Raw genomic sequence first — 21,610 nt, forward strand, 5'->3', positions numbered from 1 at the left:
CTTTTGTGTGCATTCCCCACTCTTCTTCAGCCCTCACAGCTTCTCTTCCCCACTCCCAACCCATTTTTTTATCCTGTTGGGTGCAATTGGAGATCTCCATACTTTACCATACACTATGCCAAAAATGTTTAAAGACCAAGTGTGATGGTGACTTTGTATGATCCCTCTTATAATAGTTATTTTTTGTATTAAATGACACTGGGTCAATGTGGAACACAAGCTTTCACCACAAAGTGGATCAAAAGTAAAGGATCCACTTCAGATACCAGCTGCAGATTATAATTTGCAAAGAAATATTTTTGAGAATTCATAATGAAAACAAGAAATAGTTAAATCCTAAAGGAGGACACACCACTAGTGGGATTTCATTCTTTCTTTATACCTCTGAAAATTAATTAAAGCACATTTTAATTTTGGCATATATAAATTGCACCTGCTGACCTTAACAAAAATCATGCCAAAGTTGTCTTAATTGTTTGTTTGTTTACATTGTAAAAAAGGACACGTGCATCATGCTTTAATAATTATTGAACTACAGGCAACCCCCACTTAGTGCTCTTAATTGGCTCCAGAAAACTGAGCATTAAGCGGAACTGCGCCAAGCAAAACCCATTTCCCCATAGAAATTAATGTAAATAGAGATGAATTAGTTACTGCCCACCCTGCCACCACCACCTCTCTCCACTCCCCTGCCTGCCTACCAGCACTCCAGTCACACATGCCAACCTGGGCCTATGCCCCTGCTGCCCCACTCTGGACTCCTGCTTGTCATGGCCCTGGGAACTGGCATGGGTCCAACACTCAAGCCCACCCCCCCCCACTCGCCACTTCTCACTACTGCCACCTCTCCCCACCCCCTTTGCCTGCCCACCAGCCTCTCCAGCCCCACTTGCCAGCCTGGGCACTGGAGCTCCTGCCACCAAGCTCTGGGCACGGGCCCCGGGTACCAGCGTGGGCTCCTACCACCCCACTTTGGGCACAGGCTTCCACTGGCCCTGGCTCTGGCCCGGGCACCGGCGTAGGCCCCGTGCTCCTCGCCTCTGTCGCTGCCACCTCTCCCCACCCCCTGCCCACTCCGGCACCATGTGCCAGCCTGGGCACTGGTGCTCCTGCTGCCAACCCTGGCCCCGGGCACTGGCTGGGGCCCTGCACTCCTCCCCTGTTGCCACTGCTTCTCCCCACCCCCTTCCCTGCTCCAGCACCCTGTGCCAGCCTGGGCCCAGGCTCCTGCCCCATCCTGGGCCCTCATGCCTGCCCCCCCACTCGCTGCTGCTGCCACCGCCACCACTGCTTCTCCCCACCCACTTGCTGAAACTCCCTGATTCCACTGAGCACTATAGCGAAACTAGCTGAGCGCTCAGTGGAATCGGGTATCAATCTTAAATCGGCACTATAGCGAAATAGCGCTAACTGAAACCGCATTAAGCAGGGGTTGCCAGTAATACTAGGGCAAGTCGGGCCCAATCTCTTTAACCTATAGAAAACAGTTGGAAGTTAAAACTTGTTTAAAATCTCTATGCTGTTCACTGTTACAGTCCCTTAAATGTTTGTAAGTTAATGGCGGTGCGTTGTTTCTGTTTTGTCCCTGCCATCTGATTTATAGGGAGCAATGGCAGCCACGTATTCTGCTTTGAACCGCAATCAGTCACCAGTTCTGGAGCCAGTAGGCCGTTCTACTCTCGCTCAGCGAAGAGGTATAAAAAAAATTACCTCAACAGCCCTGTGAAATGACCTCAACCAGATACTTGGTACCATGGTATAAGATGATAGCACAAATCATGGAGACAGGTAGCACATATCTGACAGATACCTGCAAGCACACTGTCCCAGCTGGTACCTATAATGCTGCTGCTACTGCTTTCATCTATTCTCGCTTTAAACTTTTGATGGCAAGTTACTGACCTTAGTGGAGCTTTGGATGGAGTGAAAAGTGGAAACATGATGAAAATGGGACTTGTTCACTGATTGAATAAACAAGAATTATGAATGCCACCTCTGTCATAAAAATACACTGAATAAAGCACTCTGCACCGTATAGCATTATTTTTATAAGAAATATTTCTTGTTCCCTAAAATATTCTTTGTTACACATAGAAATGGACAGTTTATGTTAAGCACTTAGCTTAAACAATCTGTTTATATAGCACTGTATACTTTGTGCCATCCAACATTTTGTATGTTTTTTGTAAACAGTTCATAAGCAGTACATTTCTGTACTGTTTTCTTTAATGTATACATGCCTTGTTTTACTTAGATTTTATTATTCATTTTGACAATTAAATCTGGTTAAACCATTCACCTGGATTAATCAGTATTGTTGGACAGCTCTAAAAGAAGCCTGACTGTTAAAACAGCTATTGAATGTAATACTACAAATACGTATTTTTTTCCTTGCCTATATGTCTTTTCTACATGTCCATGTTTCTGAAGTCGCATTACGAGAAACAAAGCTATTGTTAAATTTAACTGTCGCATACATGTGATGGGCAATGCACCATGGAAAAAAAGTAACTTGCTGCACACCCCTTTGCCTTTTCTGTCCCTGTTTTTCCCACCTGTTGACTGGATTCACTCAGGAATCATCGTTAAATACTTTTCCATGCAAAATAGTTGTAGTCGGGGGCACACAAGGCAGCATTCCATTCTTGTAACTGGCCGGTAATGTCTAATGCTGAATGTTTTGGGTTTGGTTAAGTTGCCAATGACTGAACAATATGTAGGGCATCAGAGATGAAAGATAATAATGAAGCTTGAAGTAAAGCACAGCAGCTTACAGAAATCAAGTTTAAATTCCATCTCATCTGTTCATTGATAACTCCTAGTTCAGCTTGAAGCAGAATCAGCAAGAATCATTCAAATCATCTAGTGGGATTTTTTTGGACCTTTCACTGGCAGTCCATGTGCCCTTAAAATAGTATTGCTCAATTCTGGTAGAATGAAACTAGCCTGACTGAGAAGCCAAGACAGAATCCCTACTGTTCCCCAGAGGAAGCCAGACTCTTAGCTTGACGTTGGGAGACACAAATTATTGGCCTTATGAGTGTAGCTTCTATGATTCAAGGTACATAGCTGAGCTGCAAGCAGCATTTGCCCCAATAGAAGGATAATTTAACTCAGGCTAGAATTTGCTACTATCCCATTCCCTCTCCTGCTCCCTCCGTGGAGGGAATAACTGACTTCCCTGTGTGAGATGCCCATTATGACAAAGTTACTAAATGTGGATCTTGGTTCACACTTTCTATGAAAATTACAGTTCAGAAAGCAAGAAATGAGCAAGTGCATAGTTCCAGATTAACTAACTTGTGTTAGCTGTTAATATGCTAGTTTGTCTAAAGTTAAAATTTTTTCTGTGAGACTTAAGAGGATGAAGCTGTCTGTATTTTATGAAACGTGGATTCCTTTGAATGATTTTTGTTAGAAAAGTGATGCTATAAAAAAGACTGCCTATGGAAGTTGAGAAATCTTCATTGTTGGAGGCAGTGGTGCCCAGCCTTTTGGTCCTGTAGGTCAGATAAGTGGCATGGGCAAGATTGGGTCTGTGTTATCTCTGCCCAGTCTGACATGCCTGTAGTAGGACCCCCCACAACCTCATCTGGCCTTTTTATGCCTAGATTGGGCCCCACACAAGCCCTGCCTAGACCTGTATTCCAGGATGTGGCACCTTGCGCACCTGATCTAGCATGCAGGGTCATACTGTCTGGCCTGTGGAGCTCCCCATTTGTTGGGAAATTTGGCAGCAGGAGAATAGCAATTAACAATGCAATTAACAGGAGAACAGCAATTAACAATCCCCTATCACTGAATTTTTGGACCCATGGGGAGCTCTACAAGCCAGATGACATGGCACTGTGGGCTGGATCTTGCCTGCAGGCCAGAATTGAGCACCCCTAACTGGAGGTTCACAGATTGGAAGGGGCTGGAAGGGACCTCGGAAAATCATCAGGTCCATCCCTCTGCACCAAACGGGAAAGATAATGGGGGTTTGGGTGACCCCAGCAAAGGTGACTGGCCAGTCTCCTCTTTATGATTTCCAGGGTAGGTGATTGTACCACCTCTGGGAGGAGCTTATTCCACAGGCTAGACACCCTGACTGTGAAGAAGTTTTTTCCTAAGGTTGAGCCTGAATTGGTCTTCCAGGAGTTTGTGGCCATTACTCCTAGTTTTTCCATCAGGTGCCCTGGTGAGCAGTTGCTCACTGAGCCCTTGATGTACTCCCCTAGTGTAGCAGTAAGCTGCTACCAGATCCCCTCAGCCTTCTTTTCTTCAGGCTGAAGAGCCCTAGATCCCTCGGCCTTTCCTCGTATGGCTTGCCATGCAAGACTGATCATACCAGTATCTCTTCTTTGGACTCTGTCAAGCTTGTCCATGTCCTTGTTGAAATGTGGTGTCCAGAACTGGATGTAGTACTCCAGCTCTGGTCTCACCAGTGCTGAGTAGAGTGGAAGAATCACCTCCTTGGCTTTGCTGGAGATGCATCAATTGATGCATGCCAGAGGATTGTGTGTGCCCTACTGGCTACAGCAGGTGTTCAAGATGATGATAGATAAACATTGGTCAGGGATGATCTAAGAGTAGCTATGCCAATGCTATGGTTCTGGGTATTTCTGCATGCTTCTGGGCTTTGCTGGTTGCCACATGGAGCAGGAAAAGATTTTTTTTCCTTTCCCTTTGCTACGTGTTTGGGCAGGTGGGGGAGGGGTCACCTTTCTCAGAAGCATTGGGTGCTTGCAGCTGAAGTTTGGGATTGGGGAGTGCCAGTGCTAATGCTGGAACTAAAATCCTACCTAGAGGGTCTTGTCCCTGTCTCAGGGTCAGACTGGTCACCACATCTGGGGTCAGGAAGGAATCTTATGCTATCGTCAGATTGATAAAGACTTTGGGGGGTGGGTTGTCTTCCTCTGAAGCAAGTGATGTAGCCCTGTTCCTTGGGTCTTGAGTGTATTTTCACAACCCATACAGTAGCAGGATGTTGGCCTCCATGGTCCCCCTGTTTTATCAGTGTCAGGATAGGGCACTTTTCTTCATGGACTGTGGGGCAGGGCTGCCTGTGTAGTATTAGACAAGGATTTGGCTGAGATAGTTGGATAAGGAGTTTCTTGCCTCAGGCAGGAGGTTGAACAAGATGACCTGTAGAGAAGTCCCTTCCAGCCTTATTTTTCTATGATTCTGTTAATGTTCCTTTTGAACATAGGACCTTCGTTTGGCATGAAGCTTTCACCTATTTCTTGGCAAGCAAAAAACAGGTTTTTGCAAGCTGCTTAGAATATTAGTTAAATGATTGGCCACTTAGGCAATTGTGGGGCGGTGTTGGAAATAACAGCTTGTCTGTTACAGCACAACAGACCGAAAGAGGAAAGACAGCCTACCTGGTTGTGGTAAAATTTTGGGAGACAAAAAAAAGGAACAGAAATAAAGGATTTGAAAAGGGAAAGAACTTTAATTAGTTAGTTCTGGAAATTAACAGTAATACTAATCACAGAGGCCAAGTTGGTAATTAAGCCATCAAATAGTCTTCTAATCAGAAAATAGGAGGGGCAAGGAAATAATGGTGACAGCACTCATTGTGGGGGTGGGGGGGTGGGGAAGATGATGATCTTTACTTAGCTGCTGTTTGAGGGAATGGTAATTTATGTTACCTGACCCTAATAGTCAAGGTTCAGATAGGATGCTTGTGTAACCCTGCAAAATCAGTCTATCTTGTTATTTTCTTTGAAATCTGAGGTGTTCTAATCCTTAATAACTTGCCATAGTGCTGAGCTCTTTACAGGTGGGAAGGATACTAAAGAATTAAGATCTCAAACTTTTATCCTGGCTGTAGTGAGAGTACTTCTCTATAAAAGGAGTTGCATATTTTTTATTTGTAGGAAGTAAATCTCAAGTAAGGGGTTCATATTGCAGATTTCAAAAAGCTAAATAGGTTTCTTGGATGTTTCACTACTTATCCTAAAAGGAACTAGGATTTTTTAATTATTTTAAGAGGGTTTTTTGTTTGTTTGTTTTTACTTCCAGTGCCCTAATAATGAGTACTGTCTGTCTCTTACTGTGGTGATAGTCATCTACTAACATCATTAATACAAGGTGAAAAAAATCCATTCTCTTTTTGATGCTGACTGGTACCAGTGCGGCTTACTTGGATACTTGCTAGTCCAGTTTCTTATCTTTCAGGTCTATCATTAAATACAAATGAGTCTCAAAAATTGATAACCCTTGCCTTTTAGTACCTGCTTTTAATTTTGATGGTTAAGGTCAGTCTTTCATTATATTTGGCCGTGTGGTAGATAATTCTAGAAATACTGTTCTAAGAATCCTATTTAAAAAAAAAAAGGCCAGGGCTTCAGGTCCTAAGATTTTCAGCAGCTGAGATCAGACAGAAATTCCCTTTATATTCATAGCCAGCAGGTGTAAATTGCAGTAGCATATCATCCTCTGCAACATACGTAGGACAGAGTATTAGACTAATAAGCGCCTTAAGTCATTCATAAGTGGTGATTTTGGTCTTTAAGGTGTGCCTCTATTCCTTCATATCTTCACCTGTAAACCAGAGGAACATACAGCTGCAAAGTACCACTTGAGTCATAGATTCTAGTACACTGCAATCATAGGCAGCCATTGAATAGATATTAATTCTGGGGGCTACAGGGAACGTTCTTGTACGTGTATGTGCTCTATCTTTTACCCTTAAAAAAAGATTTCCTCAGTCCAAAAAAACAAACAAACAACTCGAAATCCTCACTTATTTGCCACAGAAAGAGCTTAATAACTCGGGTCAGACCAATAGTCCATCTGGCCCAGAATCCTGTCTCAGACAGTGTTAGAAGTGGATGGCAGAGGGAGAGCATTGAACTGGATCGATCTAGTGTAATTACCCACCCTGTCATCCACCATTATTGGTGCAGAGATGCCAGAAGAAAGACTTCCTCCCATTCTGTGCAATGGCTATTAACAGATTTATCAAAACTGGTTCCAAACATACTGGCACCTGCCTTTCCTTTGGACTAAACCAGCAAGGCCAAGAGGGGGACACTAGTATGGGGGCAGCTCAGTGTCTTTGTATACACTGTTCAGGCTTTTACACTCTGGAGAGGTCACTCCAGCTTCACTTTATTGTAAACTGAGAATGATGTTCAGTGAGCTGCTCTCTCACTGCATAATTCTATTGTCTTATGAGACAGACATGCCTACTACTACTTCATCCATGAGTTTATCCAATCCTTTTTTGAACCAGGCTGTGCTATCTGCCTCTACCACCTCCTGTGGAAAGGAATTCCACAAGCTTTACCTAGCCATTGCATAGAAGGAAATTAAAAAGGTAAGGAAGAGCTTTGCCCATGCTCTGGTACTCCTCCAGTAGCAGCAAAATTGTTTTTAAAAAAACAACTCCCCACATGTTCATGAATAGTCATACAAGGAACAAACATTTTCCTCCTCTTCACTGTGAACGGTCAGAAATTTTTCTAGTCCATCAATTTCATTGGGTTTGCCTTTTTTATAAAAGGATTTGCTTCTTTCTCCCTTGTCAGTATCTCTGAGCTGAGGGTATTGGGAAGGAATGAGATCAGAATATTTTGTATATACCAATGCAGTTCCTGCAATCTGCTGTGTGTTTACACAAGCAGGCACACATGTAAGTGGTCTGTCACTTAGGCCAGTGGGAGCCAACCTTATTGGCCACGAACTAGGCCATTATCTCAAGTCCTACTTGCATCCCCTGGTCAGTCTACTGCTCTGCTTTCTGCCCTACCTGTCCCCTCCCCCATCTGCTATGTCTCACATACAAAAGGATACCTGTGGCACACATGCCAAAAGTTATCTACTCCTAATTTAGGTTTGACATGTTTAAAGATGTGCTGTTAAGTTGTATAATTCTGTCCAAATAACATGAACTTCAAGACAAAGCAATTTTATTTTAACACATACTCAGGCATGCTGAATTTTTGGTCAAATGTGCTGGTCTCATTCACAGATCCACATCTAGTGCTTCCCATAATTTTGGTATAGTTTCTTAAGTGCAGTCATTGGGAACTAAGTTTTAAAAAAAATAAACTGCTGCTTTGAAGCTCAGCTCCTTTAAATAGAAAATATGCACCACAGAATAAATTTTCACTACTCTGCTGCTTCTTGGTCAGTTGAACACAGCAAGCAACTGGAATAGAGGCTCATGGAAAAAGGGAACAAATGCAAAACTGCAAATAAGAGTTAATAGTTTGTTTGTCAGAGTATAGTTACAAGTTACTGTGCTGAAAACACAAACAGGAAGGGGGATTAGCTGCAATACTCCCTGTTAGTTTGGACTATAGTAAGGATGAAGATCTCAATTCATAATCACTATAGTACTGAACAAAACTTATTCTGAATTTTTCACTTGAAGTATTTAAAACTTTTTTCTTTTAAATATGAGGCAAGGACATAAAGATAAAAAAAGGTCTTTGTGTTGTTTTTGTAAATGTAGTATGCCAACTAAAGCTCTGTTTTCTGGTATTGGACAGAAAGGTTTCAAAGTATGTCATGGTAAGCAGCAATGGTTAATGGAAGTATCTTCACTCAAGAAAATGATGTAAATGATTAGCTTTATCTTGATACTCTTGACCTAATCAAAGGGAAGGTGTATTCATGAGGGATGTAATTATTTTGCAATCTAGAAGGGGTTGGGGGAAATCTACTTAAAACAATTTTTAAAAAATTACAAAAAAAATCATAGATAAAATATTTTTCTACAGTTCTGTACAATCATTCTTTATACTGTACAAGTTTTCTCAGCATGGCATGTAAGCAAGTCTAAGGTACTGTACCAGGAAATCAATGGACTTGTACCTTTTGACAGACAGAATTAAAATAGCATCTGTTAGATGCTAGGCACTGCTGTCATGCAACTGAAATGCTAATAAAAAGGTTAAATAGTACTGAATATCTTAAAATGATTGTGTTATTCTGAATCTGAGCTAGGAAATTTCCCAATCATGCTATTAATGTATAATCTAAACTGTTTCTGATGTAACTATGAACAGTCCTGGAAAGATATCATTGCTTGTATCCCTGTCAAATGGCAGGTTTTGTAGTCTTCAACAGAAATTGAAATTTATACAATGAATAAACTTTCAAACATACGAACAAGATTGCAGGGTTTATTTTGGGGAGGGGGAGTGTTATCCATCCATTAAAAAGCTTACTTCACGGTTCCCGACTGAAACATCATCATCATTGTTCTACGTAAAATACTAGGAAGCTAACTAATAGGTAGAAATTTTTTTTTTTTAAACTGTATCTAGTCTATTGATCTTTATTTAAGGTCAAACCAAACTGAAGTTAAAATACGACGGGTCTCAGTTACAAAGGGTCATTTATCTCTACTAAAAATGCAAGAAATTTGAGAGAAGTCCAGGTCAAGCAACAGTGAGACTACTAAAATCATCTTTTAGTTAGGTTCCAGTGCTACAGCTTTTTTTTTTTTTTTTTTTTTAATATGAGCGGCCTATGCAGGTATAGAGCCCAGTTGAAATCGCTATGGCTGAAGGACTGGAGTTATGCAATCTAGCTACTAACAGAAAAAAAGCTCACTGCTCAGAATAAGAGGAAAGGCAAATACTTTGGGTTGGGTTCGGTCAGGGTCAGCTTCAGGTTCCCATTTGGGCTTCACCTAAAAGCACCCAAACCAGTGATTTTCATATTAAAATACCAGTGATGACAACTAACTCAAGTTAATCAATGCAAACTAAGAACACAAGTTTTCTTTTTTGCAGCATAGATATACCATAAATTGTAGACTTCAAAGGGCAAGAACCTCATTTGTTTATCTGAGGTAGGGCTGTTCAAGCTGGTGGCCTGTGGGCCCCTACAGCTGCATCCCACTACTATGTGGCAGGGGAAGGACCACATGTGGCCTGTGCAGCAAGGGGTAGGGGCTACATGTCACACATGCAGCCCACACAGCAGAGGGTATCCTGAGTGGCTATACACTGCTGACACTGCTGTGGGGTGGGGAAGCAAGGGCAGAGAAATAGATCCTGGAAGCCAGCCCCTGTTCAGTATGGTCTGTGTGGTATGAACATTGCAAGCAACCCCTTGCTACACTGAAGTTGTACAGCCCTGATCTAATTTAAAGTGTTGTAGTATTAAATAAATTGAAACCACAAGGGAAGGTTTGGCACACTGAAATTTGACAGACACTTGAGACACAGATATGTAGGTACATTCATTTGTTTCAAGCCTGTGGAAACTTGGAAAACATAGAAGTGAAGGATGAAATGTAAGTAGAAATAATACATGCACGTGTCATGCTTGCTCTTACAAAAGTATCAGCAGTCTGAGCTCACAAAGTAATAAGACTAAAGTGAGATATAGGGCAGTCTTCCCTTTCAGTCTTGCAATATAGAAAGACAATAACAGTTACAGTGAAAAAATGTTAAAGAAGTTTGTAGAATGCTTGTGTGTAAAACAGCAAGAATTGCCATTAAGATGGAGAATACGTGGAATATATTTTTTAAATTTCTTGTGAAAGAAGTCTCAAGTGCAGTTATTGCCTCAAGAGACCGGAATTAACACAAAGACACAGTAGCCTTTGGAACAGTCAGAACAGCAGATGGACAGAATTAACAGGGCCTTGGAACAATTGCTTGCACATGTAAAGTTTGATACCATTAGTGATTTAGGTCCCAATCCAACAAATTGCTGCAAATAAATGGATACCTGCACACATTGGTGATGTGTCTGGGAAGGCACATCTCCCCAGATTTCTGCACTGACAGTGAGGCCTAGGGTCCTACAGGGCTGCAGCCCATCCAGAGCCAGGACCCAGTAGCAGTGAGGGCAGTGATGTGATTTCTGCACTGACCATGGGGGTGCAGCCCAGTCAGAGCCAGCAGCAGCAGTGCAGTTATCCCCCATCAACATTACATCTTGTCAGTGCCTGCACACAAAACTTTGAATTAGTTTGCACAGTATGCGTCCCAGTCAATTCTAGCATAATGTGCATCAAGAAAAGACATCTCGCACTTGTAGGGAGGCAGTTAGACGGGCCAAAGCTACCATGGAGCTGAGGATGGCAACCCAAGTAAAAGACAACAAGAAATTGTTTTTTTAGATATATAGGGAGTAAAAGGAAGGCCCAGGGAGAAAAAGGACCCCTACTAAGTGGGCAGAAGCAATTGGTGACGGACAGGGGGGACAAGGCTGAACTCCTCAACGAGTTCTTTGCCTCAGTGTTTCTAAGAGAGGGGCACGACAAGTCTCTCACTGGGGTTGTAGAGAGGCAGCAGCAAGGCGCCAGACTTCCATGCGTAGACCCTGAGATGGTGCAGAGTCACTTGGAGGAACTGGATGCCTTTAAGTCGGCAGGCCCAGATGAGCTCCATCCGAGGGTGCTGAAGGCACTAGCCAACGTCATTGCACAGCCACTGGCAGGAATATTTGAACGCTCGTGGCGCACAGGCCAAGTCCCGGAGGACTGGAAAAGGGCAAATGTGGTCCCCATTTTCAAACAGGGGAGGAAGGAGGACCCAGGCAAGTATAGGCCAGTCAGTCTCACCTCCATCCTTGGCAAAGTCTTTGAAAAAAAATGATCAAGGCTCACATTTGCGAGAGCCCAGCAGGACAAATTATGCTGAGGCGAAACCAGCACGGCTTCGTAGCAGGCAGATCATGCCCAACTAGTCTCTTTTTATGACCAGGTTATGAAACGCCTGGACACAGGAGTAGGGGTGGATGTCGTATACTTAGACTTCAGGAAGGCCTTTGATACAGTATCCCACCCCATACTGGTGAACAAGTTAAGAGGCTGTGACTTGGATGACTACACAGTCTGGTGGGTGGCGAATTGGCTAGATGGTCGCACCCAGAGAGTTGTGGTGGATGGGTCGGTTTCGACCTGGAACGGTGTGGGCAGCGGGGTCCCGCAGGGCTCGGTCCTTGGACCGATACTCTTTAATGTCTTCATCAGCGACTTGGACAAGGGAGTGAAGTGTACTCTGTCCAAGTTTGCGGATGACACAAAACTGGGGGGGGGGGGGGGGGGGGGGGAGTGGACACGCTGGAGGGCAGGGAACAGCTGCAAGCAGATCTGGACAGGTTGGACAAGTGGGCAGAAAACAACAGAATGCAGTTCAACAAGGAGAAATGCAAAGTGCTGCACCTAGGGAGGAAAAATGTCCAGCACACCTACAGCCTAGGGAATGACCAGCTGGGTGGCACAGAGGTGGAAAGGGATCTTGGAGTCCTAGTGGACTCCAAGATGAACCTGAGCCGGCAGTGTGACAAAGCCATCAGAAAAGCTAATGGCACTTTCGTCATGCATCTGCTGATGCATGATAATAGATCCAAAGAGGTGATACTTCCCCTCTATCGGGCGCTGGTCAGACCGCAGTTGGAATACTGCATGCAATTCTGTGCACCGCACTTCAAGAGGGATGTGGATAACCTGGAGAGGGTCCAGAGAAGGGCCACTACTATGGTTAAGGGCTTGCAGGCCAAGCCCTACGAGGAGAGACTAGAGAAACTGGACCTTTTCAGCCTCCGCAAGAGAAGGTTGAGAGGCGACCTTGTGGCTGCCTATAAGTTCATCACGGGGGCACAGAAGGGAATTGGTGAGGTTTTACTCACCAAGGCGCCCCCGGGGGTTACAAGAAATAATGGCCACAAGCTAGCAGAGAGCAGATTTAGGCTGGACATTAGGAAGAACTTCTTCACAGTTCGAGTGACCAAGGTCTGGAACAGGCTCTCAAGGGACGTGGTGCTCTCCCCTACCCTGGGGGTCTTCAAGAGGAGGTTGTATATGCATCTAGCTGGGGTCATCTAGACCCAGCACTCTTTCCTGCCTATGCAGGGGGTCGGACTCAATGATCTATTGAGGTCCCTTCCGACCCTAACATCTATGAATATTGTCTCAGCAGCATAAATACTTTCTATTTCCTGACATTAATACCAAGTTCTTGAAATTACTGAGGTAATGGGAAGCCGAAGCAACAGCTCAATGTTTTTGGATGCAATTATGATTGAGTTTTCCGAGTAGACTATTTCTTGAAGACAGTGACTTTTGGTCCCTTTAAGTAAGAACAAGAATTTTCATTCAGAACCTCATCGGACATAAGTAAAATGATTCCCATTCCATATAATCTATCTGAAAATCCTCCAAGATCCATAGACTTGGCATTGGAGGAAAAGGGAGGAACAGCGAGGACACAAAGCACCTGACCTCCCTTATGGAGGGAGAAGGGGTGATTCTCATATAAACAGAAAGGGAGAGAGAGTTACTACCAAACCCTCTGCCATAAAAGGATTCTGGATGCCCTGTTACAGGGGAAAACAGAGAACAGGTACACAGGCAGTACCTGTTAAGTAAAGAGACTGGAAGACACAGATTAGGGGAATGGTGGTTGTGAAGAAACTGTGGTGAGGAAAATTAAGGGGGAGGGGGAACGGAGTTTCTAAAACATGAGGGGAAGGAGGGAATAAAACCCATGGATCTTGTGGAAAGTAACTGAAGGCTGCAAGGAGACACTGGCATATGCAAGGCACACAACCTATGGAAGCTGCAGGGTGCATAACTGTATAGGAGGTTATGGATGTATTATAATTTTTACTTTAATTAGAACAAGCTTTTTGATGGTTCTGATAGAATTCTATCTTCATGCTAAAGGAAACTTCCAAATTGTAAAGTCTTTGTTCCAATTTGGACTGCATGTTTTCCAGCATTTCAAAATTTCACACAAGTAAAATTCTTCTTTTCAAGACATTTTAGTTGTCAGTAACAGTTTATTTATAAAGGAGTAAATCTATTGCTAATGAGTACTTGTGAGTAACTGAGATATGGGCAGTATTGCCTAGTCACAAAACACAGGTGCAGCCCAGATTAGTTTCCCCAAAAGCCAGAGGTCGTCTAGAGAGGTCTGGCATTAGCACTGCATTTGGGAACCATAGCTGATGTCAGGACAAGCCAGAAGCAGAAGATGAAGCCAAAGACAAGGTAAGCCAAGTGTTAACTGAGATCAGAAGCCAACAGCAAGAGCTGAGGTCAAATCAGAATCACAAGCGAGGAACTAGAATCAGGGAATGCCAAGGCACTTACCAAAGTCCAAGGCAAGAATTAAAACCAGAAGACAGAAGCACACAGAGGGTCAGGAGCAAGAACTTTTGCCTTAGCCCAGACAAGGTGGCACTTGTTCCAGGGATGACTTACCCTGCTCTCTTGATAGGGACTGGCTGGGTCCAGGGTTCTGGCCTAGCCTCCTTACAGTACTGCCCCTACTCTCCTATACTCCCTACTTGTTACTAAGAAGATCTGGGGTGGGGGTAGTTTGTTTTGTTTTGTAAAAATTATCTCCAAGCAAAGATGAGATGACCCATTTAACATTTTTTTAAAGTAGCAATTTCTGAAGCATGCAAACCTCATCTGCACATAACCAATAACCAGGTCCAGGAAGGTGATGCTTCCCCTCTATGTAGCACTGGTCAGGCCACAGTTGGAGTCCTACATCCAGTTTTGGGTGCCACACTTCAAGAGGGATGCGGAGAATCTCGAGAGGGTTCAGAGGAGGGCCACTCATATGGTCAGAGGCCTGCAGGCAAGGCCCTACAAGGAGAGACTGAGGGACCTAGATCTCTTCAGCCTTCACAGGAGAAGGCTGAGAGGTGATCTTGTGACTGCCTATAAATTCATCAGGGGAGAGCAGAGGGAATAGGAGATGCTCTATTAGGTAGGGCACCACCTGGAGTAACTAGGAACAATGGCCACAAATTGACAAGAGAGCAGATTTAAGTTGGATATTAAAAAGAACTTCACAGTAAGGATTGCCAGAATCTGGAATGGGCTTCCAAGGTGGTCTCCCTTACCTTGGGGGCCTTCAAAAGGAGACTGGACAAGCATCTAGCTGGGGTCATCTGACCCCAGTGCTCTTTCCTGCCCAGGGCAGGGAGTCAGACTCGATCTACTGAGGTCCCTTCCAATCCTAACATCTATGAATAAGGTATCCTAGCACCACGTACATTTTTATTTCTATCTAGTACCCTACTACTTTTCAACATGTCTTTAAAACCACAAAAAGGTTGCTACAAGTTACCCTATTCTAATCTCTACATCTAGTTGCAACACCCCTCTTAAGTAGTTTGTAATTCTGGAAAACACACTTAAAGCCTTGAGAGGTGCTTCCATGCCACCAAAATGTAACATACATACAAGAGAAGAGGACTGCAACATTTTCAGCATGGCAAAGAGGAAGATGGTCCCAGAAGGAATTTTGACTCAAGTTTGGATGATGGAAGATACATTAACTTTTAATCAGTCACTTTGTACATACCTTTTAAAACAACCCATTTCAGTGTTCTCTGGCACTGTCCTGTTCCAAAATTCAACTGTAAACCAGTTTCAAGCAAGAGCTGTAATTCCTATATGTAACAGCTTTTAATTTATCTGTATTGCTCTTAAACATTCTCCAGATACTTGCCTGTGCTAAAACATTAACTTACTTTATGTGAGAATAAATGATCACCTAATTACAAACTGCCATATGATTTCACACAGGCAAGAGGGCAAAAATAGGGGGTAAACAACTAGATCTGCCATATTTCTGATCTCCTGAATGCTACACTATTTTAATGTTGTCTTAATTTAGTTCTTCATATGGCTTTTGCCAATAGAAGAGACAGAAAGAGCAGCTAGCATCTGATGATGCGAGGTTCAGCCCACAAAAGCTTGTTACATATACTTCTCTCTCTGCAACAGGCTCCACCTTCAAAGATGGTGGTAGTACCCCCTAGCAGCCTCACTTGTCCCATTTTCTCCACTATAGTCTCCCAAGGTAGCACCCTGCTCTTTTGCATGCCATGCCTTCGTGGTTAAATGATTATGCAATTGGGAAGGCTGTCATCAGAAACCAGTGAGAGTCAGCAGAATGACCCAGCTGGTCAGCAAAATGAATCTCCTGGCCCTGTACATAATCAGGCTTGGCTCCATAACTCAAGTTCCTCCTTTTCCTTTCAGTACTAAAGAAACTAGCTCATTTAACTCTGGGCCCCACTTATCTCCCTCCCTTGCACCTCTGTGCCATCTCTTGCTCAGGGACACTGACTAACCCTTATTCAGTGATCTAGCCCAGGCCTTAGGCCTGCTAACTAGAATCCCCACTGCTTCACTAGCAGCTACCCTGCCTTTACAAGCCTACCAACCTCCACAAACCATATCTGTCAGGTACACCCCCCTAGGATGTCCTTTCATGGCTTTCAACCACCCTTCAACCTATCCCAGGCCTCAGAAATGCCTAACAAACTTGCAAGCAACAGAACCCTGCAAACTCTTAATCCACCATTAGAGTTGCTGCTCCCTCCAACTCTCCCAGGTGCTTGAGCTTGCCTTTAGACTCACCCTCTAGCAGCCCAGAGTACCAGACACTCTTCTCCCTGCTAGGGTCAGTTCTGGCTCAGGAGCTGGGTTTATATTCCCCTAAGCTCCACCTCTTCTGCTCACACACTCTTCTGATCTGTCACAGAGATGTTTAATAAGTAGCTCCTCCCATGTGCTGTAGTTTGAGCAACTGAGCTGCAGTTATTGCCTTCTAAACCCACCTGGAGCTCTGCCCAATTTTTACCACTGGCCCTGCACTAGCTTTCAAGCAGTAACTCATAGCCCCTACCTTTAGCTTTTCCTGACTGCTTACTCTCCAGCAGCTATCCCTACCTCAGCTTCCTATACCAAATTACAGCCCTATAATTAGGGACCTACAGCTGTGCAGTGACTCCTTTTATTTTGCAGGTTTCCCTATGTGCCCTCCCTCCCTCACTCCTGATCACTAGGGAGCTGAAAACCTTGGTTTTAAATATGGTGCTGTTTTTGCCTCCCAGGTGGTCAGCAATAGACAGTGGGGTTGCCAGGGCCCCTGGGCCAATTAGCAGCAAGCAGCAAAAATGGTGGCATATTTAAAACTGGTTTTTGCCTCCCAATCAGGAGTGAGTGGCAAGTAACAGGGTCCCTCCACCAATCAATGGGTGCGGGGCGCACAGGGGAGCCTGCACAATTAAAGGAGCTGCTGCGCACCCCACTCCCACCGTGAATTTGCTGCCTTCTCTCTGTAAGTATCAGGGGTTAATAGACAGTGGTACACAGTGTACTTTAGTTAGTCTATAAAGTACTTTCTTCTTGACTTCAGACTAACACAACATGTCACATGGCTTCTGGGGCTCCCTACAGGCCCAAATTTTGGTGGCAATTAACACTGCCACTGCTGCCAAATTTCCAGTACCCACACAGCTAGATCAGGCCCTGGGGAAGGTAGCTACCGTGTACCAAGATTGGGCCCTAGGCAGGACATTGTTGCATGCTGGGATTGGGCCCCAAGGAGGTGGTTGCCATGCCCCAGGATGGCCTCCTGGCCACAGTCGCCTTGTGTGCCAGATCAGGCCCATGGACCAAACTGGTACCTGGTGTGGGTGCCATTCCCCCCATCCAGGCAGACACATGCCCCTGGCCACTAGTTGGGGCTACTCAACGCCCCATGCTCAGGCAGTGACTTGGGAGAACAGCCCTGCTGCCCTGGATCAAATCAGGACCAAACTGGGCATAACTTGGAAGGGGTGAAAAGGTTGGGCACTACTGGAGTAAGTGGATCTAAATAACCTTGATCATTAACCCTACTGACTAACGTCACACCCACTAAAGCAGGCTGTGATTTAAGAAAAAGTGCATATGTCTGACTGAAAAGAGAGAGCAGTGGATGCACAATCAGGAGAGAGCCCGAGTATGCAGAAGGGGATGCACCTCTTGGCTGATGCTTCTTTGCTCTTTGCATGCGGGGCAGCCCTATTAGCCAGGCAGTGACACATGACTCCTGCCCACTGGCTGGGGCTCCTCAATGCCCCAGGCTCATACACTGACTTGGGAGCACAGCTGTGCCACCCACAGCTTCTGTCGCTGCCCATAGGCAGAGTCCCACACCCAGGTGCCCCATGTCTGAGGGCAGGCAGGCAGTGCACACATACTGGGGGCTGCTACCACCTCAGCCCCAGGGCCAAGCCTACAGCTAGGTGCCAGCACCATGGCAGGATGCAGCACAGGTGGGGGCCCCGCAGCATTGCCAGGTCTTAAATATGAAATTATCATATTCGAAGCTCAAAATTACCGTATTTGCTGAAAAACTACCCTACACTGAAAAAAATTTGCAAAAAAATGCAAATAAGCCTTATTGTTAACTTTATATAGCTCCCTGTAAGACACCAGCGAGTGAGAGAGAACTGGGTCATCAAAGTTGAAGCCTGCCTTTATTTCCAAACAAGCAGTCATAAGAAAGGTTGACAGCAAATCAAGAAGTCAGCTTCTTAGATTCATAGATGTTAGGGTCGGAAGGGACCTCAATAGACGATCGAGTCCGACCCCCTGCATAAGCAGGAAAGAGTGCTGGCTCTAGATGACCCCAGCTAGATGCTCATCTAACCTCCTCTTGAAGACCCCCAGGGTAGAGGAGAGCACCACCTCCCTTGGGAGCCCATTCCAGACCCTGGCCACTCGAACTGTGAAGTTCTTCCTAATGTCCAATCTAAATCTGCTCTCTGCTAGCTTGAGGCCATTATTTCTTGTAACCCCCGGGGGTGCCTTGGTGAATAAATACTCACCAATTCCCTTCTGTGCCCCCGTGATGAACTTATAGGCAGCCACAAGGTTGCCTCTCAACCTTCTCTTGTGGAGGCTGAAAAGATCCAGTTTCTCTAGTCTCTCCTCGTAGGGCTTGGTCTGCAGGCCCTTAACAATACGAGTGGCCCTTCTCTGGACCCTCTCCAGGTTATCCGCATCCCTCTTGAATTGCGGCGCCCAGAATTGCACACAGTACTCCAACTGCGGTCTGACCAGCGCCCGATAGAGGGGAAGTATCACTTCCTTGGACCTATTCGTCATGCATCTGCTGATGCACGATAAAGTGCCATTGGCTTTTTTGATGGCTTCGTCACACTGCCGACTCATGTTCATCTTGGAGTCCGCTAGGCTCTGTAATCATGGCTCTGCAATGATGTCGGCCAGTGCCTTCAGCACCCTCAGATGGAGCTCATCCGGGCCTGCCGACTTAAAGGCATCCAGTTCTTCCAAATGACTCTGCACCATTTCAGGGTCTACGCATGGAAGTCTGGCGCCTTGCTGCTGCCTCTCTACAACCCCAGTGAGAGACTTGTCGTGCCCCTCACTTAGCAACACTGAGGCAAAGAACTCATTGAGGAGTTCAGCCTTGTCCCCCCTGTCTGTCACCAATTGTTTCTGCCCATTTAGCAGGGGTCCTATTCCTCCCTGGGCCTTCCTTTTACTCCCTATATATCTAAAATACAATTTCTTGTTGTCTTTTACTTGAGTTGCCATCCTCAGCTCCATGGTAGCTTTGGCCCGTCTAACTGCCTCCCTACAAGCACGAGCAGAGGAGGTATATTCATCTTTGGTGATCTCTCCCTGTTTCCACTTTTTATGTGCTCCCCTTTTGTCCCTTATGCTGCTCTGGATTTCTCTGGTCAGCCAGGGAAGCCTCCTGGCCCCTTTTCCTCTTTTGCCTCGCTCAGGGATCGTCTCGCTTTGTGCCCGAAGGATCATTTCCTTAAGGCACAGCCACCCTTCTTGGGCTTCCATCTCTTCAAATCTCCTACTCTGCAGTGCGACCTTGACTAATCGCCTGAGTTCATGGAAATCAGCTTTCCTAAAGTCTAGCACTTTCACCCTACTAGTTACCTTACCCACTCGCCGTCTTATGGTGAATTCTATTATTAGGTGATCACTGTCCCCCAGATGGCTACCGATCTGGAGGTCCACTACCATGTCATCTCCCGTTGCCAATACCAGATCCAGTATGGCATTCCCCCTAGTGAGACCGTGTACCTCCTGAGTCAGGTGGAGGTCCTGTACACAGGTTAGAAACCTGCGTGAGCGGTGGGACTTTGCTGTCTGTGACTCCCAGCAGATGTCCGGGTAGTTTAGGTCCCCCATGACTACCGCCTCTTTAGCTTTTATGGTCTCCGAGAGCTGCCTCAGGAGCCCCGAATCTCTTTCTTCCCCTTGATGTGGGGGTCTGTAGCAGACCCCTACCACCAAATCCCTTTCTCCTTGCCCCCCATGTAGCCTAACCCACAATCCTTCTACTTCCTCATCCTTGAATTCCGTCTTGATGAGGGTTGACGTATATTGCTCACTGACATAGAGCACAACCCCTCCCCCTTTCTTCCCCACCCTGTCCTTTCTGTACAATCTATAGCCCTCAATATGTACTGCCCAGTCATGGGATGAATCCCATCAGGTTTCCGTTAGCCCCGCTAAGTCATAGGTGTTTAGTGCAAGCAGGAGCGCTAGTTCATCCTGCTTGTTTCCCATGCTCCTAGCATTAGTATATAGGCACTTGAGCCCTGCGACTGGTGCCTTTGCTGCCCCCCAGCTCCGAGTCCCAAGGGGCCCTTTGATTCTTACCTTCTCGTTTCTTACCTGTGCCGTAGTGCTGGCCTCCCCATGGCTTTCAGGTTCCCAATGCTCTCTTTCTTCAGGCTGGGCTGTCCTTGTGGGTGCCACATGGTTTGGTGGTCCACAGCTTTCCCCGCCCTCATCTTCCCCTCCCCCCGACGAGCCTAGTTTAAAGCCCGCCGGAGGAGATCTGCCAACCTAGAAGAAAACACACGCTTACCTTTGGGGGACAGGTGAAGCCCATCCCAGCTGAGCATGTCCCTCGTCGTGATGTGCGGGTCGTTGTCCAGGAAGCCGAAGCCTGCCTTGAGACACCACTGCCGAAGCCGCCAGTTGGTCTCTCGGATGCAGTTCTCCTGCCGTCTTCCACGTCCGTTCACTGGTAGGATGGAAGAGAATACCACCTGTGCACCGAACTCCTTCAGCACGCCACCCAGAGCACTGTAGTCTGCCATCAGGTGATCAGGGGTTCTCCTGGCCGCATCATTAGTACCCACATGGACTAGGACCATGGGGTAGTAATTGGTGGGCTTGATCCTGGCCTGGATTACCTCCATCACATCCCGAATCTTTGCTCCAGGGAGGCAGCATACCTCTTGTGCTGAGGGGTCCTGGCGACAGATGGATCCTTCCATACCTCTCAGGATGGAGTCGCCTATGACGAGCACTCGTCGCCTCCTCCTCTGGGTCCTCTTGGATCTCTTGATCTGTTCGGAGTGTGAAGAATGTGGTGTTTCTTCCTGCCCAAGGGTTTCCTCCTCCCCTTCCATCTCCTGCAGGATCACCAGGGCCTCATACCTGTTCTCCAGTCGAACTGGAGAAGCTGGTACCGATTCTCTGCGAGCTGCTCCGGTCCTGGCTGTGACCGTCTGCCACCCTGCTGCGGAGGGCATTCCCCGGGCTGCTTCTTCCTTCCGCGCCTGGTCCTGCAGGGAAAGGAAATATCTGTCAATTTCATCCTCCGCCTCCCTGATCCCCCTCAGCCTGCTAACCTCCTCCCGGAGCTCCCTCACCTGCACCTCCAGAGCCCCAAAATGGGCACCTGCCGGACAGGTGTGGGGGCCCCCAATCTCTGCCCCCCCGGCCCCCCCACAGGCCAGGTGGTAGGGGGACATCAGCTCCCCCATGGGCTCAGTCTGGGTGAACGCCTGCGCAAACGCCAGTGCGCTCTCACAGAGTGCGCCTGTTTGCGCGCTCTGTTCGCGCTGC

General features: G+C 46.0%; 1 protein-coding gene across 5 annotated transcripts in view; it reads left to right on the forward strand.

Annotated features, from left to right (window-relative positions):
• Positions 1-9,104, forward strand: part of RPS6KA3 (ribosomal protein S6 kinase A3) — a 115,437-nt gene extending 106,333 nt beyond the window's left edge. For all 5 annotated transcript variants that reach the window (XM_014608245.3, XM_014608242.3, XM_014608243.3 and 2 more), the window contains one exon: positions 1,604-9,104. In XM_014608245.3, the coding sequence (XP_014463731.1) occupies positions 1,604-1,726 (123 nt within the window). In that variant the 3' untranslated portion in view covers positions 1,727-9,104. The remainder of the gene's footprint in view (positions 1-1,603) is intronic.
• Positions 9,105-21,610: the final 12,506 nt, after the last annotated feature.

This window comes from Alligator mississippiensis, chromosome 1 (assembly GCF_030867095.1).
Source record: "Alligator mississippiensis isolate rAllMis1 chromosome 1, rAllMis1, whole genome shotgun sequence".
Classification (NCBI taxonomy): Eukaryota; Metazoa; Chordata; order Crocodylia; family Alligatoridae; genus Alligator; species Alligator mississippiensis.